General features: G+C 42.1%; 2 protein-coding genes across 2 annotated transcripts; one reads left to right on the top strand and one right to left on the bottom strand.

Annotated features, from left to right (window-relative positions):
- Positions 1–175: 175 nt before the first annotated feature.
- XPC (XPC complex subunit, DNA damage recognition and repair factor) lies at positions 176–12,742 on the bottom strand. The gene is made up of 16 exons (XM_054387183.1): positions 12,634–12,742; positions 11,723–11,906; positions 11,034–11,170; positions 10,160–10,280; positions 9,516–9,600; positions 9,021–9,178; positions 8,695–8,815; positions 6,677–6,766; positions 5,341–6,264; positions 4,797–4,957; positions 4,458–4,539; positions 3,875–4,009; positions 3,230–3,399; positions 2,730–2,823; positions 2,107–2,196; positions 176–1,451 (listed from the first exon to the last, which is right to left on the bottom strand). Exons 1-16 carry the CDS (start codon positions 12,737–12,739, stop codon positions 1,239–1,241), a joined length of 2,871 nt encoding a protein of 956 aa, XP_054243158.1. The 5' UTR covers positions 12,740–12,742; the 3' UTR covers positions 176–1,238.
- A 131-nt stretch (positions 12,743–12,873) lies between these two features.
- On the top strand, positions 12,874–16,218 carry LSM3 (LSM3 homolog, U6 small nuclear RNA and mRNA degradation associated). The gene is made up of 4 exons (XM_054387484.1): positions 12,874–12,894; positions 13,634–13,744; positions 15,521–15,616; positions 15,925–16,218. The coding sequence occupies exons 1-4, from the start codon at positions 12,874–12,876 to the stop codon at positions 16,003–16,005; spliced, it is 309 nt and encodes a 102-aa protein (XP_054243459.1). The 3' UTR covers positions 16,006–16,218.
- Positions 16,219–24,221: the final 8,003 nt, after the last annotated feature.

Genomic DNA, 24,221 nt, shown 5'->3' with positions numbered 1-24,221 from the left:
ACTTTTCTTGCACATACACAAACATTTCTATAGTAACAAGTGAGGCAGGATTTCTCATGCAAAAACCTGATCTGTCAATCTTCTGCTTTGGTCTCTCTTAAAGCATATTTAGTCTTTCATCTTTTGCATGCTTAGGTTAGGAGAGCTGGCTGGCTGTGGAGCTGAGTGGGATCCTGCCCTCTGAAGATGTTTCTCTCTGCTGACTATATAAACTCTCTAGCCTCCTAATTCCTTTTCTGTGCTGCACATCCCAAGCTAGGAAGCACAGAATCACTTTGGTACAGCTGGTACCAGCTCCCATTTTAAGCAGATGAAAAATTACCTCTGCCAGCGGAAGCTGGATGTGGGCCCATCCATTCGAAGTGCTCATCTTAGGGCATATCCTGCATGACTAATACAGAAGGAATTATGTGCTTTGTGCCCTCTGCTGTTTTTACCAGCTCATGCAAGATTTAGAATTTTTCTTGAAGCCTTTTATACAAGTCATGCCTACTCCCTAAGCCTTTGACTTGGGTTGTTTTTTAAAATTTATTTAGAATTTGGTAGCCAAAACAATTCACAAGCAGCCAGCTCTGGGATATCCTGGGACCCAATTTGTGATTTCTGGAAATAACTGCAGTGTGCTCTTATCCTTGTGTGAGAGTTCTTTGAGGGAAACAGAGCTGCTCAGAGAACAACGTACTGGCCCCACAGGAAGAGTAATGGAGAGGTTCTGGGTTTTGTTGTTTTTTTTTAATACTTTATTTTGTTCTACATATACAGTACAAAAATAGAAGTTTTTTGAACATAATTAAATGTAAGCCATTCTCCTCTGTGACAATGTCCAGCAATGACTAGAGTCTATTCCCCTCTATTTTTGAAGAGACAGTGTCAGTGCAGTTTAGTTATAAAAATAATGAAGACAGATCACCATTTCTATTAGAAAACAGCAGAAAAAGCTTGTGTAGATTTAACATTCCTCTGTCAACAGTTTTTAAATGCTTAGGTACTGGTTAACATTTACAAGAATTCCCTGGGTGCAAAAAGTGATCTTAGAAGGTGCAACTGCGTATCTGCTTTTTGGAAATCCAGTGATAAACAGATTAATCTAATTACCTGTGACAGCAAAATAAAACTCTTGATAACTGAATTAGGTTGATTCCCTGATAGCTCAGCAGCACAAGTGCACAGAAGTCTAAGTCCTTCATGGGCAAAGGATACTTTTATTGTGACTATTGTTCTTCTATCTGGAAATAAAGTCACAGTTTCTCAAAAGGGAATAACTGTGCTGCTTCTCCTTTCTTTTCTCGCTTGCTCTTTCTGGTTGTCTTCTCTTCATTTTTTTTCTCTAACTGGCGATTTTGGGGCCAAGAAATGGCTGTGCTCCCTATTGCAGTCTCTGAACTTGGACCTTCTTCATCATCCAAAGAGGATCCCTCTCCTTTCTCTCTCTGGGGTGCGAATGGTTCGGTCTGAAAAAATATAGGCATGATAATCAGACATTTACTTTAGAAATTACTTGTAACTATCCCTTTCTAAAGGGCTTGTCTTTTTGTCACTGTGACACTTCATGGCATTGCAAAAGTTGGTTGCTCTGGCTTGGGCTTCTCACCCAAAGCAGTGTCTTTCTTTTCTTTCTTTCAACACAAGCAAAGTATTTTGATGGTGCAATAAAAATAAACCTGCTTTAAAAAGATGATGCTTTTCACCTTCCTTATTAGGGAAAAGATTAGGAACATCTCACTTTATAACAAAAATCTGCCCACGCATCCCGTTAGCTACATGCTTGGCTTGGAAGTAAAAAAATACTAGGAAGGGGGTATAGACAAACAGAAAATAATAGCAAAACCTGGAAGCTTTAGGAAAGCCTGATCTCTTGTTAAACAATAGTGAATCCTGCAGGGACATGACCACATCACTTTTTTGGGGTGGATTTTTTATTTTTTCTTTTTTACTAGTTGCTATTCACATGCTCAACAACAGGCAAGATGATCTTTGAGCATCTACGTTCTGGAAGTTCTATGCTCTACTGCTGGAAACATAACATACTCAAAAGACTGGGGTGAAAAAAAAAAAAGTGGTAGAGAAATATCCTGAAAATAGAACACTAAGGGAAATGCAGAATACCTTGATGGAATAGCGTTGCTTCAGTCGCTCTCTGATGAGAAGTCCTTTTGTCAGCAGCTTCCAGTTCCCCAGAGCTCTTTTCTCACGCTTCTGCAGTGGGATTTTTATTAAAAAGAGAAAAATTTACTATTGTAAATATCAATGTATTTATCCCCACAGGAAATGTAAGTCTGAAGATTTTAAACTGCTACTAAACATTCCAGCTTTGGTCTATCATATTAAAACATAGGCCAGTAGGATTCTTAGGAGTAAAATGTCCTGGTGGCCGATTATCTGCTAAACACTTGCATTGCTGTCACTTTCCTCACTCTGTAAATTACACCAGAACTACCTCTAGAACTTCAACCTCATAGCTGTATTCCTCATTTTTATTTCCCAGCAGCCACGGAAAACCACTCCAGAGTAGGCCCTATTCCAGATGTTGCTACACACTTGCATTATCCCACTGCAGTCCTGACAGCAAGCCCAAAATGGGGCATCTGCAGGATGCAACTAGTCCCTCATGGTCAGAAAGCCCTGTGTATGTTGCTTACAGAGCCCATCCTCATTTGACTGTCTGGCTTCAATGATGTTTACTTAATATATGTAATGATAAGGAAGCTGGAAAAAAAAAATTATCTCACCTCCTTCTCTTTCTTTTCTATTTCTGCTTGTTCATTCTCCCAGGCAGCAATGAGGACCTCTTTATACTCCTCACAGACAACATAGCCATCGGTACTAGGAAGGAGAACAGTAGCTCTGTCAGCTACTAGAAGAAAAAAAAAAGGGAGCAAATGCCTGCTGACACAGCCAAACCAAAAGCTACTCAATATTCACAGAACTGTTTGTCTCAGGCTCAGAATGGTTTGCGTTGGGTGGGATCATCTAGTTCCAAGCCCCCTGGAACGGGCAGGGATGTCTACTAGACCAGGTTGCTTGAGGCCCCAACCAGCCTGGCTTTCAACACCTCCAGGGCTATAGCCTCCACCACTTCTCTAGGCAACCTGTTGCAGTGCCTCACCACCCTCATGGCGAAGAATGGCTTCCTAAGTGTGTAACTCATCATGTATGCTCCTTAGCACAGGGTATCCAACTTCTGCAGGACATAAAAATCTGTCAGCTGCAACAAAGCATCTTTACTTACACAGGGTGTGAGTAGCCACCATGAAAATCAAATCCAGTGATGGCTTGAGCACAGTCAATGTCCAACTTCCGTGCCAATCTGTTCAGATTTGGGAGTCTCAGCTGCACACAGCCAATGGGTAACATGGATGGTAGGAAGAGATAGACGTTTCCATATTCATTCCGAGGAACCTGTTATTGCAAAATTAAAGAGAAATGGTGACAATTCTGCCTTCAGGAGAGAGGTGAAAATTCCCACTATAACTGAGAGACTTCTGACCTGCTACTTTCCACTCCAGTATTTGATTCACAGTCACATGACAAGGCAAAAGCCTAGATTTTAGCTGCCTTGTTATCTCCTAACCATATTCTCTGTTACTCTTGCCACAATGCAGAGAATTAGCAAAACAAATATGGGCTAGGAAAAGCAAATCAACAAAAGAAGTTAACAGTCTGTACTGTTAGCACTCAGTGAAGGTTTGACCATTTCCTCCTCCGTTAGCTCTGAACTCTTACTCCTGAACCCAGGTGTTACTGACTGATTGGCAACATGCAACTTCTGGAAAACTTCAGTTGCATTCTGAAACATGCAATTTCTGGAAAACTAAAGCCCACAGCTCCATACAAAATACTTCCTGTAAGACCAGCCCTCTGCCTTCCTAGCTACCTTCCCATCCACTGCTATAGGCGGCTGATACTCCTCCGTCTGCCAGCGACCAAAGAGTGCCAGGTCCTCTTTGTCTCGGTTTGCAGGCTCTGCAAGGCGTGCCTTCCTCGCCTGGTTGGAAAAGCCTTTCACCATCTGCGTAAGGAAAATGACCAAGCCTGTGACACCACAACCACAATCTGACAGTGATTTCAGACCTTCCTCAAACATCAAAGGAGAAGGCTCTGGGAGAGAAGAAATGTCTGTTTCCTTGCTTCAGTATGCATAGTTTAAAAATGATAACCCATGGCACCTGTATGCAGCAAGGAGCCAGATCCTGCAGTTCATATAAAACACCTAGCAGGCCTTTGAAGAAAGCGACAGAGATGCAGTTCTGCTAGATACCCTTGAGGTGGGGAGAAAACATAGCTGAGCTTTGGGCAGTATATAGGAGATGTAAGCACAGTAGGTGAACAGATTCACAATGCAGCTACAACAAGCCATTCAAGCAAGTGAGAAATCTACGTCTCCAAAAACAAAACACAACTGAGCTTGAACTTTATAGAGCAGATGTGTTACACAGGAGGAAGTCAAACCCTCTTACCTTGTAAGGCACTTCTCCAATCCTCACCACTCGAGCTTGCTTCAGCCAAGTGTCCCTGGAGTGCAGGGTATGTACGCAGTCTCTAAGAATACCAGAAGGAAGCAACCATGAGTTTTGAAGTCTCTTCATAAGAGACCCCTCCAAACTTACTCAGGTGTTAAGAATGGCAAAAAAGCTGTATCTAAGTGATATGCAAATAATGTCTGAGCAGCTAAATGCCTTACTCTGCCTATGCATGTGGCCTGACACTACTGCTCATACTGTTGTGGTCTTCACACAAATTAGCTCTTAAAGTTGTTACAAAGATCGCAGTTACACGTGACTGCACGCACAACTCACCTGGAGTAGACAGCCTCTCCCCTGCAGTACCCTAGGATAGCAGCTGACTCAGGATAGATTGCCTGATACTTCAAGAGGTGCCTCTTCAGTGCATAAAGAGGGTGGTTTTTGTACTCTCCAATTGCTGTTGGTAGAGGCTGATCTTGAAGCTTAACTTGAAACTGTAGGAATTATATACAGAACAAGTGATTTCACAACTCTTGCACTACCCTTTGTAAGCAAATAAGAATGATTTTTGTATGAATCAAAGGGAAAAAAAACCCTGCAAGAAGGGTAATGCTAAAATGTACAGAAACCACATCAGGAAGTTTCCAGTGTGGGCTGTCCAGTACTTTTGCTATATAAATTTCTCTGAAGAGCCTCTGCTTGGTATTATTTTAATCTATCATTGTATATTCCCTCTAAAACATGTTCAATCTGAGCCTTTTCAACTCAAATACAAAATTCCCTCCTCATGAAAGATTCCTAATGATTTTCACCTTAATGAGAATCCAAGGACTGGACTCCTAGCACTAAATGTCCTGCATAATCTATTGCCACTTACCTCATTTTCCTCCTTCTTGTCTCTTTCCAGATAAGGACTCTTATACGGCTGCAGTGTGTCTTCCCACCACTCAGGGTCCACACGACTCTTCCTTGTTGCAGTCATCCACACTGGGTCGTATCTTTGGGTCACATCCCTGACACTCCCATCATTGTCAAATCCCACAATATAGGAAAGAGGCTTTGTGGCATACTTGAAGCACTGCTGGGGCTGGCCAGCGCTGCCATGGACACAGTCTACACACACCCACTTGTCCTCACGTTCAAGGAAAACCTCCAGCCACTGGTCTGTGCCCATCACTTTCCTTACCTCCTGCTCTCCATCATCCTCATCACTAGAAATTATTTTGTTTCTCTTTCTCTGTCCACGAGGCAAGGCTGGAGCTGTACTTATTGCTGGCTTAGGTTCAGTGCCACACGAAGTTTTGGATGGCCTTGATTCTGAAGTCTTGGTCTTTGGGTTTTTTACAGTTGTTTGCTTTGAATTCTGGGAGCCCAGTGAGCTCCTCCGCCTTTTAGAGACAGTTTCAAAATCCTCATCAGAGAGATTGCTCTCCTCCTCTGAAACCTCAAACTCTGAAACACTGCCCTCATCACTTCCACTTTCTTCTTTGTAACACACCTTGGAGGCAACTCGTCTCCGGCGATCATTTTTAGGCCTGACTGGCACATCTTTTCCTGCTAAACTGCCCTCCTCGTTATTAGATTCCTTCTGTTCCTGGCTGCTTGTAGTCAACTTTGACTTGCGTGTCTGAGCAGTTTTGGGTTTCTCTGGTTCTCTGCTTTCTTTGCTCTCTGAGGATTTCTCATCCTCCTTGTCTTTTCTGCAGGGGCATTTTTTTGCCACGCCTTTGGGTGTTGAGACAGAGCTCTTCTGCCCCTCAGAGGTACTGCTGAGAGACTGTCTCTTGGATGAGCTTTTTCCCTGAAAAGAAAGAGGCTGCATCACTTTCATCACCATGGCTAAGAATATGCTAAAAAAGAAAAACTGAAATCAGCACATGGTGCATGTAGACCAAAGGCAGGCAGGCATGGCCAGTCTAAACATTTTATTAAATTGAAGACTTCTGGGAAAAGGCTGAATAGAGGTGTACTTGAGCAGGAATTGTTGCTGTCTCATTTTAAAGAAATTTAAACACATAAAATGGATGGGATTTTTAAAGGAGAAACCCAAAAAATAAAGGTTTGCATCTTGCACTGTAGACAGTGATGATGTGCATCACCCTGGTTCATTTCATGCAGTATAAGCGGTTCACTTCAGCTGCAACAGCCAGAAAGTTTTTTCAGTCCCACTCTAAACCAGTGCCCTGCCACTTATTCCACCCAATAAAAATTACCTTTGCTTTTGTCTCCTTAAGAGGAACAGGCTGAAAAGACAGCACAAGCCGACAGAGCAGCTGTAATGCTCTCAGAATAATTAAAAATATCTGCAAAAGAAAAAACAAGCATGTTTATTTAACCTTTTTTCAAGTTGTTTTAAAAAAAACCCTTCTTGACATTCTTTTACAGTCTGGGTTCTGGTACAAATAATTTTCATTCCTACTTTTTACCCAATGCTGTACACACAGATGTGTGTAGCCCAGTTGCTGCAGGATTCAGTAACCAGTGTCCTCTCTGGCTCTTATTTATGACACCACTGTGAGAGGGATTCTGTTTTTAACTGACAGATGATTCTTAGAGAGACTAAATGACCCATCATATGAAACATGTGCCCAAGGCTAGTAGACAGCTAAGTACTGAGGTGGGATGGTTGAATAAACTTTTGTGTGGATTAGGTTTTTCATTAACAGGTTGGTTACAAGGTTTGGTGTTACATGAGCATGATCTGAGATTCCATCTCAAATCATGGGGTGGATGATGTGGGGTAACTGCCCAGCTTACTGGGGGACAGGAATGCAGGTTAATTTAGAGCACTTCAGGAGAAAGGTCGAGATGCTTACAACCAAGAGATGGCTGTTATCTCTGAGAACAAAGACAGCTGAAGGAGAGAGAGTCTTGTGAAGATAAGATGGTCCCATTTTGGCTAAAACTAATGAAGCAAAGCTAAACCAACAAAACAAGTAGCTTCAAAACAGATTCTGAAGGCTGTGATGTCTGAACAAAGACATTTGCTTAATTAACTGCAAAATGAATACTCAAGCTTACACTCCTAAGTAAAACTGAGTCAAACAGAGTACATACTAAATATGTATGACTATGTTACTCAACTCTCCACCCAGATCAAGCTGAACATCACCTAGAAGGCAGAGATAGCTGGGGTTACAATATAAAGAAAAAGCACAACATGAGATGAGCATCCCTCTGTGGGGATTTATCAGACATGGGGACAGTTGACAGATTGTGCTCTCCTTCTTCCACCTATGACAGGGACACCACCTTGGTAAGAGCTGTGCATTCACTAATGGCTGAACTCTTGCTGCAGTACTGTTACATATTAGTGCTACTGCAAAGACTTGCTCAGATGTTACCTGGGATTTGTTCATTTCAGCTCAATCACTTGCAGTTAGTGCATTCAACTCCAGTAATCCTGAATCTGTTGTGTCTGTTACTTTACTAAATTAAACCATATTGTCTTAGCTATCTGAACCTATGCTAGTGCAAGTACTTCTTGGGGGACTGGAAATTTTGTCAAACAGCAGTTTCTGTAAGAGTCCTGGGGCTCTGAGACAAGCAGACATCAAGATCTTATCTGTAATGCAACACCAAGCCATGCACCTGCAAAACAGGAGCTAGTTTTCATTCTTTCAAACATCCTCTACGAAACTGATCTCCTGTGCTTTCCCCTCCCTCAGTTCTTTTACTGAAATCTCCGTGTGACTGGAAGCAACTGACTCCACTTCTTCCCTCAGCCTGCTCTAATTCAAAGCTCAATTCCTCTAGCCTTCAGTGGTGACTCAGTAACAAACTACCAACCTTCAACTCAGATCTGTAGAGTTTCTTTAGCTGCAAATAAGCCCAAGAATTTCCTCACCCAACTTAGCATTTCAGACGAAATCTACTAAGATGAGGGTTTTTTGATCTACATTGCTAAAGCAATATAAAGAAGACAAAACATATTTAGGAACAAGTAGCTCTATACACTATGTACATAGAGCCATCCATAGCAGAACACAGATTGCACAGTAACACCAACCAGAACTAGATGCTCCAGTTGAGCACAATTCAAATTGAGTAATTTAATCACAGAATGATTCCAGATAAAAAATACAACAAAAAGCCACAGAATCACCTAAGTCACCAATCTGTTTTTTCCAAATTCATCCCTTAAACACCACTTTGTGTATCACTTGACAGCGCTACAGCCCTGGTCTAGCATCCAAACTCATCAACCGGCCCTCACTTTTCAGTCACTTACATGAACCAACTCTTCATCATCTCGTGCAGCATAGATGGCAAAGCGCCGCTCCAAGGTTGACTGAAGGGGCTCTCCTTTTTCAGTGGAAAGCTCTTCATTGATAGTGAAGGTTCCCACAAACCTGAAATACAAGACATCCACTTACTGTTTAGTGTTTGTGACTGTATTCTTCACAGTTCATCCTTTCCTTCTGTAAAAGGACAGACTCTCATCCTTGTCTTTAAAATCAGAAAAATCACCGAAAATCAGTAATTACATTTACCCCCTCTCCCTTACCCCTGGCTCTACATTCTGTGTAACAGCATGGTTAAGTGAGAGAATTTTACCATTTTACCAAGTTGGAAAGGTAGAGAAAGTCCACTTGGCTTGCAGGCACTTTTGTGAAGTGGGTAGGGATGACAGATAGACCAATGGCATGAAGATCTGGCTGGTTGCAGATCCTGTTTCTATAGAAACCGTTTGCTAATAAACACAAGAGGTGAACCTGAGAGAAAAAAGTTTCTGTAGTGAGTTCACAAGAGAAGCTCTCAAGCTCTACATGATTGACAGTTAAACCCTGACAGAATGAGCAACTACACTCTCAGTATACACCCTACTCACATCTGGTTTGATTCAGAATTTTACAAATGCAGCTATTCATGTTGCTAACTTAACAGTTCAGGAAGTCTAATGAGCATGTCAGGACTACAGTCTTTTTCATTTTTTTTTATTAGCTATGCCCCCAAATTACTTGACTAAAGGTAGTTTCTTCTTCATTACAGATCAGTTCAGACATCTTTATGCTCAGTATTTTCTTTGCCAGGTTTCTCTGTGACTAATACCTTATGCGTGTCCTCACGAACCTCCTTGCTGAAACGCTTCCTTATTCTCCGAAGATATATCTCAAACTCGGCTCTCATTTTTTCTCTGCATAAGATCACAAAAGACATGGATATTGTGGGGTTTGTTTCTAAATTCCTGAACTGGATTAGTTCACAAAAAGAATCCATCCCAGAGAATCTTTTGTGCATACTTAACAGAATTTTAGTTACTGGCTAGGTGTACAGGCCTGCAGACTGCTAAACTGTTAACCCCACATACCTGACTACTGAGAGCTTGGGTATATTCACACGGCCTAAACTCAACACTGTGTGCCAACAGCTTGCTACTAGACAGCTTTGGACAGCTCCACAGGAAACTTGTCATTCACCGTCTAGATTGTTTGACTTTTAGACTACTGCTAGCATTCCATTCAGATTTCTGGAAAAAAAGTAGTGTTCTCTTCACTACTGAAGTCTTTTAACTTAGAGGCAATAGATAATCTGATTGTTTTGTTGTGAAGGGCTGACCTGGGTCAGCTACCACATAAAGAAAGCCTTCCTTGATACAATGCTCCCAGATGCCAGAAGCATTCATCTGACCCACCTATTCATACCTCAGGGGGATGGACAAACAGAGGCTTCTACCAGAGCTTTTCTATTCTTACCTCCTCTTTCTTTTCTTCACCTGCTCAGGGGTTTCAATCTCTATCTCAACAGGATTGCTTGGCAGCACCTCTGCTGGAAGAGCAGTAGCTTCTAATTTATCAGTGACAGGTTCCTGGAGTTCTATAAGAACAAAATATTACTAAATGGTAACTAAACATGGAACAGATACTCCAGGGGAGACGTTACAATGAGATAAGAAGCCACCTATTCCTCCTCAAGGATTCAAACACCCCACAAAATGAACATGCCCAGTAATTATCAGCTCCTGGATATTCCATTAACAGTGTGTGTGTATGTGTGTTATTTCAAATAATTCTGGGATTCCAGTCACTTGCTGTTCAATCAGCTCAGTAGAGTTTAATGTCACAGGCGAACTCAGTCATGAGAAAGGTGAAGGAGATGTAACCTGAAGGGGCCTTGTAGGCTAGCAAAGAAAAAACCTGACTGTTTACTTTAGAAGACATAGATCTGTAGCAGCAAAACAGGAAGGTAACAGTCACGATGATTCTTATCCCAGTTTGTTGATGGTCACCTAATCCAATAGGTCAGTTGGTTTCATCTCCACTCTACCAGAAAGTTGTGGTTTTGAACCTTCAAAATGACTTCTTCTTAGTTGCTCAGTATTAGACAACACAGCTAAGAAAGTGCTTTGTGCACAGTGACACAATTTTAACATAAGCCAACAGTCAAATTCAAGGCACTATCAGCAGATCAGTGGTTGCCTAGCTTATCTCTGCTTTGGAACCACCCTAGAAGCACTGTGAAATAAACTTTTAAAGACTCAAAAACCAAATTACAAAAATAAAAAAAAAAAAAAAACAGACCAGAAAGTGTATATTTGCTCCCTAAAATTAATAAACATGCAAGTCATACCTTCCACATCCTCCCATTCATCTTCACTTTCATCATCATCATCTTCCTCATCATCATTATTGTCTTCATCCATCTCTTTTTTAAGAGGAGATTCACTTTTCAACTTCACCTCTTTTTGTGAGGGCTTCAGCAAGTCACTGTTAAAATTATCAAAATAGCTCTAACATCAGGTGCTTGTTTATTAAGAAAAATAGAACACACTAAAAATAGGAAAATAAATGAAGCATGACCTCTGCATCAACAACAAATCAACAAACCAGAGATACCTTCCCTGTAAAGCAAACCATGTTTGCTGTAAATAAGCACAGGTTCAATGCAAACTTCCAGTGCAAACTTAGGTTCCAATTCTGCTAAGGATGTTTAGAAAGGAAGATGCTTTGAACCTACACCAGTCTTGTACAAATGAGTCCTTGGAGAATTGCTTCACTGAATCATTTGGTCTTACTGAACCCTCAGAGTGTACTGAAATTGGAACTCTTTTCTGTTCCACTACACAAATCCAAGGCTCTGGCTGGCCAGTGAAATGAGACAAATCAGTTTCATTTCTTTTTATTAACTGATTTGCTGTAGCAATCTACATGGGCAAACTTTGCTGATATTCCATTTGGATTCCAAAGAAACACCACAGAATGGTATGTTTAAAGATTTCTGCTTATAATTTTAAACTCTTGAATGGTAAGTAAACTTACCTGCATGCTTCCTCTTTGTTATGATCCCCTTTATTTCTAGTAGTTTTTTTGCTTTCTTTTACGAGAGAATTTGCCCTTTTTTGTTTTGATCGCTTATTTGCTGAGTTGGAATCTTCTTCCTTCTTCCCATCTAGAGCTTTTGAGTCATTCTCCTTTTTACCAGGCTTCTTCTCTTCAATGTCATCTGCATATCACAGAAGTAAGATATGTTAAAGGATAAAGTTTCATCTCCATGGTAATCAGAAACAATACCTCTCTTGGACTTCAGCAGAGCCAGCTACAGAAGAAAGTGAGCGCTAACAATGAGGAGCATGTAATTGTTTCTGAATAAATCACTAAGAATTGAACAATGAGACCTGTTTAAGGAAAATACGATAATGTAACACACAAGAAATATGTAAAGATTCCTATAGTCCTGCCAATGGGGACAGCTGGAAAACAAACATTATACTTACTTTTGTGAAGCTGCTCTGGAGAACTTTATTCAGGGCACCTCTGGGACCCGTACGGACCTACACATACCAGATGACACAGGGGGACTGACCGCAGCCCTGCCACGGCTGGGGCGAGGCAAACTCTCATCAGGTCGCTCAGTGCCTGTGTCAGTTCTTCCAGAGAGTATGCGGTGCCCATTTCATACCTGGATTTAAATGCCCGACTTCGGTGTGTCAACTGTCCCGCCCTCTGGCGCTGTGGAGAAGTTACCCACGCCTCCAGGCTGAGCTTATAGCTTTTTCCCTCGCCGGGGCCGCAGCGGTACAGCGCTGCGCTACGAGCGAGCTGACAGTTTCTGCTCTCCCAGCTCGGCTGCTCCCCGACTGCCCCGAAACACCGGAGGCCTAGTACTGCCCCAAGCCCCGGCAGTGGCGCAGCATCCTACCCGACCCGACCCGCTGTGGCCTTCACTCCGCACTCACACTCCTCCTCGTCGGGCTCGCCCCTTGATGCACTCAAGCCTCCGGAGCGTCTCTTCCTGGCAGCGGCTGGCCGGGGCGATGCTTTGCGCTTCCTAGCCATGACGGTCCCCCGGCAGCTGGCAAACCACGACCGCCGCCACGCTCCGCGCCAAGCCGTCCCCTCCCCCTGTCCCGCCCCCATCGGAGGGAAGGGCCTTAAGCTCTCGCGGCAAAAGGCGGGAGGTGGTTTGAAAGATGGCGGATGAAGTGGATCAGGTGAGCGGTTCCCCGCTTCTCTTCGAGCGGGAGGCAGGGGCGAGGCCTTCCCCTTGCAGTCGGGCATCGAGCTCCTGCCTTCCGGCGCCTCCCGCTTTCCTTCTGTAGGCCTGGGGAAGCCTCCACGGCTGGAGAGGCGTAAGATGGAGGCAAACTTTTGCCTGCCCGGCTACGGCTGGGCCTGCCTACCGCCAGAGCCCCCCTGGTTTGGGCAGCCTTCGTAGGTGCAGCCCTCGGCGGCGGGGCGGGGGGCGCGTTATCTCTGCAAAACGAAACGGCTTCGGTCCATCTGCTGCCGTGGGGCTGGTCAGGAGTGAGGGCAAGGCTTGCTTTAAGCCCGTTTCCCCCAGAAACTGCTGTAGGAGCGAAATGGCGTAAACTACCGAGGTAAAAAAACTCTTGGGCTCTGCCTCCCTGAGAAAAAGGTAGGTAGTGTGCTCTGAGATATATACGCATTTATCACAAAAAAAAAAAAAAAGACACCTGGGCCTGAGGTTTCTAATCCACTTCGAGGCCTGGCATGACTGCTGTTTGGCTGAGATAGACCTCAGGGACCGGTGTGTGTTCGGGGCAGTGCGTTACACTGGTGTGTGTCGCTGAAGTGTCAGCGTGTGCTGGGCTTTTCTGGCTTGCTCCGTGTGATGGCATAGGTGTGGTGCTAGGTCCTGCAGAGTGGTCTCTGCTGTCCAGTGGTTTTAGTAAGGAATGTACTCCTCTAATTTTATCCTTTTTTTTTCAGCAACAAACAACAAACACTGTAGAGGAGCCACTTGATCTCATCAGACTCAGTCTAGATGAGCGAATCTATGTCAAAATGAGGAATGACAGAGAGCTTAGAGGCAGACTACATGTAAGTAAAACTTTGAGAACACCATACTTATTCAGTGAAACACTGGGCAGCCTTTTTGTCATATATAACAGTATTACACAAGCTTACTTGTAGTATCCCATTGATCTTTTAAAAAAACCCTTAGTTTAAAAACATAGGAAATTGTATCTTATGGTTAAAAGTGCAAAGTGGTTAGAAAAAGAGGTTAAAGCTGTTCTTAGTAGCAAGGGCTGAACTCTTCCTCTTACCAAAAGTCTAACGTGATCCGTAGCAAAAACTAACTTGTTCAATATTCTGTCTGCCATTAAATGCCTCTCTAGAGAGTTTAGAGGTGTGTTTTGGTTTTCATAGAATAGCTTGAGTTGGAAGGGACCTTAAAGATCATCTAGTTCCAACCCACCTGTCATGGGCAGGAACACCTCCCACTAGACCAGGTTGCTCAAAGCCTCATCCAGCCTAGACTGTGAACACTTCTAGGGATGAGGCATCACCAACTTCTCTGGGCAACCTGTTCCAGTGTCTCACCACCCTCATAGTAAAGAACTTCTTCCTGATCTCTAAATCTACCCTGCTCCAGTTTAAAGCCATTACCCCTTGTCCTATCACCACATACTTTTGTTAAAAGTCCCTCTCGGGCTCTCCTGTAGCTCCTTTCAGGTACTAGCAGGCTGCTTTAAGATATCCTCAGAGCTGCCTTTTCTCCAGGCTGAACAACCCCCAACTCCCTCAGCCTGTTGTCATAGGAGAGGTGCTCCAGCCCTCTGCTCTTTATTTTTTTTCTTTTTTTTTTTTTTTCTTTTTTTTTTTTTCCTGTCTGGCCAAGTTGAAGGCAAGTCTGTGACTTCAGACAGGCCTTGTTTGTACCTTCTTTTTGCCCCCCCACCTAAATGCGTATGCTCGCTCTCTCTTAATTTCTTTTCTGATCTAGTTTTGATAGAGATGTCAAGCTATTTCTTGCCACCTGAATGATATTGAGCAATTAATTCCACTGCTTTTTACATCTATTTCCATTTGTGAAATGAGCAATAATGCTGCAGGCCTCTTCTTGTAAAGTATCCTGAAGTCTCTTTAAGACTGAATTAAGAAGGGGATTAACATTATCAAACAAGTATCTCTTAAGGCATACCCTGTGAGGGTATTATGGGGTATGTACTCATCTGGAAATCTTATTTGTCTAAGTGCTTTCTTCTGGGAGTGAGAGATGGCTCTTGACAAGAACATTTTTGCTTTCTGTTGTCGGTCATCCTTCCAGAATGTTCTGTGCTTATGTTGGGAAGGAGAACCACTTACCCTATGTGTTAACTGGGCCTCAATCCCTTTGGGAACACAAAGACAAGAGAAGAACCATGAGGCATAAATAGAGTTTGCAGCCTGCATTTGTAAGGGTTTTGGGAACATGCACGTTTTTTTAAATTTTTGTAGCACTATGAATTAGAGCTTTGGTATCCTTTAAGTTGACCCTGGACAATCAGTTGAGGAAGCTGGACTGGCAGCAGAGAATATATAGCTGTTGTAATGTTAATAAAGTTTGTCTCCAAGTTCTTGTGTGTGTTCTGAATGTTTCAGAGCTATTTCCCGGAAGAACATTTCAGCAAAGATAACTTTCTTCCCCTTCTATTGCAGACTACTCATTTTTTGGCATTTGCAATTATAACACAGACTATATTGTTTTGACACAATAGCATATTTTGATCAAAGCCAGGATGAACTACTCATGAATGGAGATCTTGCTAGAATTCTCATTTTAATAAACTCACATTTGAAGTTTGGAATAAATAATTAACTTCATTCCTACAGGCATATGATCAGCACTTAAATATGATTTTGGGTGATGTGGAAGAAACTGTAACTACAATAGAGATTGATGAAGAAACCTATGAAGAGATTTATAAAGTAAGGATAGAAAACCTTTTATAGACTTTATTATGTTGTTAGTTTATTGCTGACTGCTTTTTGAACCAAGATCTATCAGAAGTTGTGGAAAAATTGTGAAGAAAAATACAAAGGATTTCCAAAGACTTGGTGTTAGTTGTGTTGATCTTGTCAGCATGCTTGAATGTTGTATGCTTGAGCTTATGTTTGTTGGAGTTGTTCCTGGTGTTTTGTTATGTCTGAAGTTGGTTATACGTTTAGCAGATGTTTTGAAAACTTCACCTTTGTAGTTTTACTTTTGTAAATGTAATTTTTTTCTTTCTTCATAGTCTACCAAAAGGAATATTCCCATGCTCTTCGTCAGAGGTGATGGTGTTGTGCTTGTAGCTCCTCCATTGAGGGTTGGTTGAAGAAACAAAGAATTTAACCTTATTGGAAAGTTTCAGACTTGGACAATGGTTCAGGTTTCAATCATGTCTCAAAATTCTGTATGTGTTTTTTATAAGATGTTGTTGTCTGCCCTCTTGGGGAGGGGAACTAGTTTATTTTGCAGAAAATACATGTCAACCCAACCTGATTTTTCTCAGAATTGATGTAACTGCTGTAAATTGCCTGTTCTTCACATCAGTAAAAGAATCTTTCATTTTCTTCAATCTTGACTATAGCACTGTCTTATTTTGTTTTTTCTAAATAAAGTTGGTTTATCTTTCAGATTTGACTTGTTATGATTTTATGTTGAAGAGGTTATTATATTCTTCTATGAAGCTAGTGCTATATTAAGTTGTAGCAGGTAGCCTCACTTTCTGAGAAAGCATAGCATCATTAAGATTGGAAATGTGGTTGAGTTCTACCACAACTCAACTGCCATGACCACTAAACTATATGCTGCAGAGCCACACCTACATGGCATCTCTGGAGGTGTTCAAGAAACAACTCCCCCACCTCCCTGGGTAGCCTGTTCCAATGCCCCACCACTCTCAGTAATTTTTGTAATTGCCAATCTAAACCTCCCCTGGCACAACTTAAACCCATTTCCTCTTGTCCTATTGCTAGTTACTTGGGAGAAGAGATCAACACCAGCCTCTTCACAACCTCTGTTCAGGTAGTCATCGGGAGCAGTAAGATCTCTTCTTAGCTTTCTTTTCTCCAAACTGAACAACATCAGATCCCTCAGCTGCTCCTTGCATGATGCCCTCCCACATCAGCTTTGTTCCTCTTCTGTTTGTGTTCCAGAACCTCAAGGTTCTTCCTGTACTGTGGTGCTGAGAACTGATAATGGTATGCAAGCTGTGGCCTCACCAGGGCTAAGGACAGGGGCACAGTCTCTTCCCTACTCCAGCTGGATGCACTGTTTTTGGTACAGGCCAGGTTGCCACTGGCCTTGGCCACCTGGGTATGCTGCTGGCTTGTGTTCAGCTAGTCATCCACCAGCATCCCCAGAGCTTTCTCCATTGGGCTGCTTTCCAGCCACTCTTCCCTAAGCCTGTAGCATTATTTGGGGTTGTTGTGACTGGAGTCACTCGGGCTTGCTAAACCTCATTCTGTTGGCAGCCTGTCAGTTCAATGTGTCCAGATCTCTGCAGTGCTTTCCTATTGATGAGCAGATCATACCTGCTCAATTTAGTGTCAGCTGCAAATTGGCTGAGGGTGCCCTCGATCCCCCTCATCCAAATCATTATTGAAGACATTAAACAGAACTGGTCCCAATACCAGACCCTGGGGGGCACTGTTTGTGAACCAGTTGCCAGCTGATTTAACTCTGTTTATCACAACTCTTTGAGCCTGGCAATTAATCTGGTTTTAATCCAGCAAAGAGTGCACCTGGCTATGCCATGGGCTGCAAGTTTCTAGAAGAGACTGCTGTGGGAAATGGTGTAAAAGATTTTACTACAGTCCAGGTAGACAATGTCCACAGCCTTTCCCTCATCCACTAGGTGGGTCACCTGGTCCTAGAAGGAGATGAGGTTGGTCAATCAGGACCTGCCTTTCATGAACCCGTGATGGCTGGGCCTGATCCCACTGTTATCCTGCACTTGCTATGTGAGCACGCCCAAGATGAATGTCTCCGTAATTTTCCATGGTACCAAGGTCAGGCTGACAGGCCTGTAGTTCCCCACATTGGCAAGCCTCCAATCTTATGAAACCTTCCTTGTTAACTGGGACTGCTGCCAGAAGATGCATCTTGGCAAGCTCCTCCACCAGCTTCCTCAGCACTTTTGGGTGGATCCCATCTGGCCCTGTAGACTAGGGAGCATCCAGGTGGCATAATGGGTCATTAACTGATTTCTCAAATGCCTTTTTTTTGTATTATCTTTGTTTTACTCAGGTTCTTGAACCTGCCTTTTTATTTTTAGTAGCCTCCTGCTAATTTTTAGCCTTTGACTACACTTTTTTTGTTAAGTGGCAGAGTAATTTCTCAATCTTTTGCCTTTAAAAAAAATCTCCTTTCCCTTTCCCCCTCACAGCAGCTCTTTTTATAAACAAGTATTTAATTATGCAACTCCCTTTTCCAGAACTGCAGGAATAGCTGGGCCTCTGGTCACTTATTGCTTTTGTGATACCTGTAAAGCTTCATCCTGGGGTGCATCAAGAAAAGTGTGTCCAGCAGGCCTAGGTAAGTTCTCCTTCCCCTCTACTCTGCTCTGGTGAGACCACACCTGGAATACTGTGTCCAGTTTTGGGCTCAAAGAGAGACAGGGATCTGATGGAGAGACTCCAGCAGAGAGCTAAGAGGATGATTGTGCGACTTGAACATCTCTCCTATGAAGAAAGCCTGAGAGAACTGGGGCTGTTCAGTCTTGAGAAGGCTGAGAGGGGACCTTATCAGCATCTGTAAATATCTGAAGGGTGGGTATCAAGATGAAGGTGCCAGTCTCTTTTTGGTTTAGTGATAGGACAAGGAACAATGGATACAAGCTATGCCTCAACACAAGGAGATACTTCTGTACAGTGAGGGGTGACAGAGCACTGGAACAGGCTGCTCAGAGAGATTGCAGGGGAGCCTTCTCTGAGGCTTTCAAAACCCACCTGGATGCGTTCCTGTGCAGCCTGCCCTAGGTGATTCTGCTTTGACAGGGGTGTTGGACTCGACCTCTGGGGGTCCCTTGCAACCCCTAACATTCTGTGATTCCGTGACTCGTTGTGAACTGTTTTCTGCATCTCTCACAAGCAGGACACTAGATGGAGCTGCGTTTCCTCAAATTCAAGCTCGGTTGGCTTTGCTGGACTGACGTACATAGCCTGTGTCAACAGGCCCTGTCGTTGTAGACTTTGTCATCTGATTTTAATTAGGAAGGCACTTGCTGACATTTTTTAATTAACTCTGCTTCTTACTCATGAGTAAAGATCAAAATATATTTTGATGTTTATGTAGGCACAGACCAAGCACTGGAAAGAGTTAAACAGTGTGTGTGCCTTGCACTGTCAGATTTGAAGCTGCATGAACTCCAGGCTGGCAGCTTTGCTGGTAGCCTTAGCCGAAGACTTACACTGTATAGAATAAATTGTGATTAACCACGTTGTTGTGAAGCACTGCTTGGAGAAGAGCAGCACGCTGCTCTCTGTGGTGTGCAAGGCTGCTTCTGCACCCACTGATTCAAGTGCTAGTTGTACAGCTGTCCAATAACTTCACTGCAGAACTCACTGCAGCTAAAATTCAGTAGAGGGAAGAGCCCATGCTTAGGAATGGATGCACATTAAACTCCGAAAGTGACAAATATTTTAGTCTGTTTCAACATTGCCTTTTTTGAACCCACAGAAAAAGGTTTTGATCCAGTCTACCTATTTGAACAAGACAGGATTTTGTAATAGATTATGTAGTTGTTTTCTAAATGTTTAGATTGTGTTTTACTCCCACTTCCCATCCCAGGACAAGGCCAGGATTTGGATAATGGGTTATAGTTAGACTTCGGCAGTTTGAGCAATGGCAGACTGCTGCAGGGACTCAGGGTTGGAAAAGCAGAATGCTATTCATCATGTTGAGAGTTCTGCAACATTGTCACCTCTTGGTGCTTCTGTTCTTGTTCTGTTGGTATTAGAAATCTATAATTTGAAATATTTAGGAGACGGAAGCTTGTGAGCCCTTAGACTTCTTACTAGAACTGTGGCACTGGGAAGGGAGCTGATTCAGTGCAAGATGACAAATATTGTGCATTGTTTTTTGAACTGATGATGACATGTACAGAAAATCCCATCAGGCTTATTAAGGTTTAAGGCATTCATGCCAAGATCATTGATGGGCTGAATACATCATTACTGAGGGTGTAGAACTCCCATGTTTCTAAACAGGAAGCTGCTTTCATATACCAAACAAAAAGAATGGGAAAGAAAAATAGAAAGTTCTGCAGAAAATTGAAGCACAGTGTCCAAGCCAGCCTTTTTTGGAAGGGAAGAATGGGTGGAAGGAAGAGAATAGATGATGTGGGTTGGAGCGGAAAACAAGAACCACTGGCGGAAAAAGATGCAGTCAGAAACCCTGTTTATGAGAGAATTTTTTCATTGTTACCCAAATTAGTTTGAATGGAAGACAGATCCACTCCCAAATTTTGGAAACATAGGCCAAAAAAGCCTATTTAGTTTTACAATGGCATTTGATCAGTTTATGATGTGACTGACTGCAACAGAAAGGGACTAGGCATGCTGACTGTGTGGGTGGACAAACTGTTGCAGAACGAACTGCATAAACCTTTGGAAGAGTTGGGTAATGACTAACCATGAAGGGAGGGTTTATCGATGTTTTCCTCTATAGGGTACATAGTAAACATGGAAATTGACTTGCTCAGGGTGCATATGGAAGTCTTTGGAAGAGATCAGAGTATTCCCATGTAAGTATGTTTTAAGAATTAGAAGGATATTACTTCATCCAGACTATGTACAGTGTTCCTTAGTCTTGTAAGGATAACATCAGCCTTAAATGGAAAAGATTTTTTTTTATTTGTGATGATAATAAAGTACTCACATGGCAACATAAAATAGTTCTTGAATACCATTGTTACAGAAATTTCAGTAAGCCTAATCTGTGCTTATATATTTAGATCATGATATATCTTCAATACCTCAGGTAACTGATGCCTTTCCAGTTTCTCCTTGGATTTAATGATGAAAATTGCTCTAGGTTTTAGAACCATTTTTTAAATTAATTGTCTGATTAAGAACTGTGCTTTATCCATCTGTGCTGGCTAAACACAATGCACTTTGATTGCATTCTCTTGGTTCATGTCACCCAAGGCCCATGTCAGAACACAGCAGTTCTCTGCAGATGATGATCTAGTGTTCTAGCCTGTTTCTGGATGATTTGAGCAAGGAACTTTCACCAGTGTCTTTAAACTGTTTGGCAAGTAGAAGCTTCAGTTCCATAAACTCTACTGCAGTGGTGGATAATTTTTAGTCTGTACAGGAGACCTTAGTCCTGAGGGCACTTTAATCCTCTTCCTTCCTCAGTGCACAGAAAGGTTGCCATCATTGCAAATGCCTTTGTCAGTGACAGCACAGTTTAGTACATGATTCATAGTCTGATCACTACCCAATAGAGTTCACAGTTGTGGCACTTCTGCTACAGCAAATTTTCCTTTTCTCAAATCCACTAAACTGTTGGGCAGCAAAAATTCTAGTTCTATGTAAATCATTGCATCAAGTGTGCATTTCAGCAGATCCTGTCACTTAACACTAATCAGGGTGCAGTACTGTTTAAAATTTTCACCAAGGAAGTCATATAATCTCTTTTCTAATGTTTTATGGGATTCTCAAAGAACTTTCATGAAAATAGGCTTTTTGCTTTCAAAAAGAAGAAAGTATGCTGCTCTAAATTTTTAGTTAAAGTATACAGAACATCAGGTATAAAGCCTATGGCTGTCATCATTAAATGCATTTCTGAATTCTTCTAGAGGCTTCAAATTTCAGTGGCAGGGAAAAAATTGAAACAAGTAAATGGTGCTCCAGATCTTGAATTCTTTAAATAACCTCTGCAACAGATGACTGTAACTTTGTCATTAATCCTTATCATATAATTCCTCTAATTAAGTTGGCCCTTTTTGCTGTAAAGATGACACAGGCTAGGCAGGTAATTACCTTTTCTGCAGCAGGTAATTTGTCCTCTGCTGTAGGTGGTGTGCTGAAGCAGTGTGTTTTCATTTGTTCTGTAGGATCTATAGTTACTGCTTTTTAGTAAAACATTTCCCTCCCCCAACTGCCCAGATGCTGCATTCCAGTGGTTAGCAGAAGTCTGAGGAAGAAATGAGATATCAGCAGATAACATCTGAGAGCTAATTTGATTTGTTCTACATTTGTAATGCATTCCTCCAAGCAAAATTCTTGTTGACTGAGGTGCTGTTTATAAAAGGCAAGAGATCCAAAGCTCCACTGCAACTCAGACTATGCTGGAGTTATGTTGAAGGCAACTCTTAACAATATTTTATTGTTAAACTTTCTGACCGTTGCTGCTGCCCGTTGGTGCTGTTTCTCTGTTAACATCATCCTATCCATAAAGTGCAGCCTCTAACCTAGGCACCAGCTAATGGAGATTTTCTCTATGAAGACCTCATTAATCCTTCAGAACTTACTTTTCCTGCATTCATTCCTCGAAAACCTAAATCCAGCAATGCTGCATGTGGCTTCCGGATTCGCAACATCCTATGGGTACTGCAAAAGATCTCAGCTGTACTCAGTCCTAAAGCCAGCTTTCATAGCTGTTTCTTCTTTCCTGGGCCAGTGTGATGTCTGTACAACTTTATTTCCCCCTCCTCCCCCCCCGCCCTGGCCTTATGCACAGTCCCATGAGTTAAAGAAAAATATTGTACATGTGATGTTTCAAGTGTTGAATGTGAAATTTATTGTGTCATTTTCTCTCCCCCTCCCCACCCCGTTGCTTGGTTTAGGTTTGTTTTGTGTTGTTTGTTTGGGGTTTTGTTTGTTTGGGAGTTTTTGTTTGTTTGTTGGGGGTTTGTTTGTTTGTTTTGGTACTGTTGCCTTGCAGAAAGGTTACAAGGTTCTGTTCTTGTGAAGGGCTCTGGACAGTCTCCATCTTACTCCTATCTTTCTGTTACTAGTCTTCATACACAGTTATGAAAAGAGGGTGAGCACTTTTCTTTGGCACAGCTGTGCAGCGAAGACAGTCAAACAGAGAAGTTATCACAGTTACAAGACTGATTTACTGGTTCTTGATATAGTGTCTCTTCTGCTGTCTGGACTCTTCCAGTACAGTTCCATCTGTTATAAACTTGATTTCTTTTTTGAAAAGGATACAAGCTATACATCTGATTTAATACAAGTGATGTATTTGAGCACAAAAATGTAGTTTTAGAGGATGTAAATAAGAACAAAGACTAAATCTCCCTTTCCTTCTTTTGTAGCCTATAGCTACTTAAATTGTCTGTTTCAAGTGTAACATCTAGTATGTTTTTAACTGAGATTGATAGAGTTCTAGGTTCAGTTTGGTTTGGGTTTTTTGTTGTTGTTGTCTTTTTTTTTTTTTTTTTGTCTCTGTTCTCCTGTAACTAGTATTTAGGGTCATTTAACAAAAAAAAGGCAAACTTAAACATCAGCAAACACTTGAACATCTACATGTTGATGAAGCTCCTGCACTGATCTCATAGAAGGCATGTCAGTAAAGTGGACATCTGTCACATAGAACAAATGTCCACAACTCTTTTAAACTACAGTCACAAACTGCAATTGCAGTTTTGAGGTGATGATAATCTCAGTTTACTAGTGGGGTAAATGTCAGGTCCATGACTTCCTTTTCAGAAAACCCCAATTCTCATCAGCTACTTCATAAAGAAGTGCAGCTGTGTTAGGAAGGGTTTTAACTTTGGGGCTGTTCAAAACAAGCAGGTACATCTCTGAAACATTTGTTTTCTGTTCAAGGTGTTTCTACCCTAGAAGTCCACTTGTGCTGAAGGGAGGGTGTTAGACCATGAGTTACAGAGTATCCTTTGAGATAGTTGTCCACCCACTTGTTTTTTCTGTTTAATGCAAGCCTTGCCTGTGGCATTGGCAGTTGCATTGTGCTAATGTTAGTCATAATCCCTAGGATGTTTGTTTCTGATGAGAGTTAAATGATGGCTGAATATCAAAAGCCAAGGAGTTCTGTGTGCAAAGAATACATCAAAATATTTGAAAAAGCTTTTCAGTTTGGCTCCAAAATTTTCAGTGTCCAAAGATCTAACATATATACAGTCTCTGTAGTATCATCTTCTTCTAGCTGGAGATGAATTTCTTTCTTCCTATGTTGCTCTGACTGGGGACATTCTAGACTTGGAGGAAATTTGATTTTTGTTTCCACTCTTGAAACCTGTTGTTACAGCACTGCTTGAGTTTTCCTCTGCATGCCTACCTTATGGGTGCATGTCTGTGTGATGGATGAGGGAGAATTTCCAGGAATTAAGCTTTTCAGTACCTGCTGATAAAAGTGCTTGCAGGGGCCTAAGTGGGAATTGTTTGCAGTGTCTGAGCAGCACGAGGAACTGACACAGATGGAAGATATGTACCTTTAACCTGAATCTATTCTCTGCTTAGTTCAAGGAGCAGGAGCTGCCTAAGCCAATGCTGCAGCTGAGGGAAAATATTCACTAAGCTGTAGTTTAAAGTAGCATCAGAGTCCCCTTAGTGAAGAGTAGAGGTTTCAGAGTCC

Source organism: Indicator indicator, chromosome 15 (assembly GCF_027791375.1).
Source record: "Indicator indicator isolate 239-I01 chromosome 15, UM_Iind_1.1, whole genome shotgun sequence".
Taxonomy (NCBI): Eukaryota; Metazoa; Chordata; class Aves; order Piciformes; family Indicatoridae; genus Indicator; species Indicator indicator.
The sequence above is the reverse complement of the archived record's forward strand: the minus strand, read 5'-3'. Positions and strand labels throughout refer to the sequence as shown.

What these genes read in the sequence shown, in the direction of transcription:
- XPC (XM_054387183.1), bottom strand. Translation starts at nt 12,739, where the DNA reads ATGGCTAGGAAGCGCAAAGCATCGCCCCGGCCAGCCGCTGCCAGGAAG. An exon ending in AACAAAGAGGAAGCATGCAG is followed by an intron (nt 11,171 to 11,722) that starts GTAAGTTTACTT and finishes TAATTTTAACAG; the next exon opens with TGACTTGCTGAAGCCCTCAC. An exon ending in GTGAAGAAAAGAAAGAGGAG is followed by an intron (nt 9,601 to 10,159) that starts GTAAGAATAGAA and finishes GATCTTATGCAG; the next exon opens with AGAAAAAATGAGAGCCGAGT.
- LSM3 (XM_054387484.1), top strand. Translation starts at nt 12,874, where the DNA reads ATGGCGGATGAAGTGGATCAG. An exon ending in TGGCGGATGAAGTGGATCAG is followed by an intron (nt 12,895 to 13,633) that starts GTGAGCGGTTCC and finishes TTTTTTTTTCAG; the next exon opens with CAACAAACAACAAACACTGT. An exon ending in CCTATGAAGAGATTTATAAA is followed by an intron (nt 15,617 to 15,924) that starts GTAAGGATAGAA and finishes CTTTCTTCATAG; the next exon opens with TCTACCAAAAGGAATATTCC.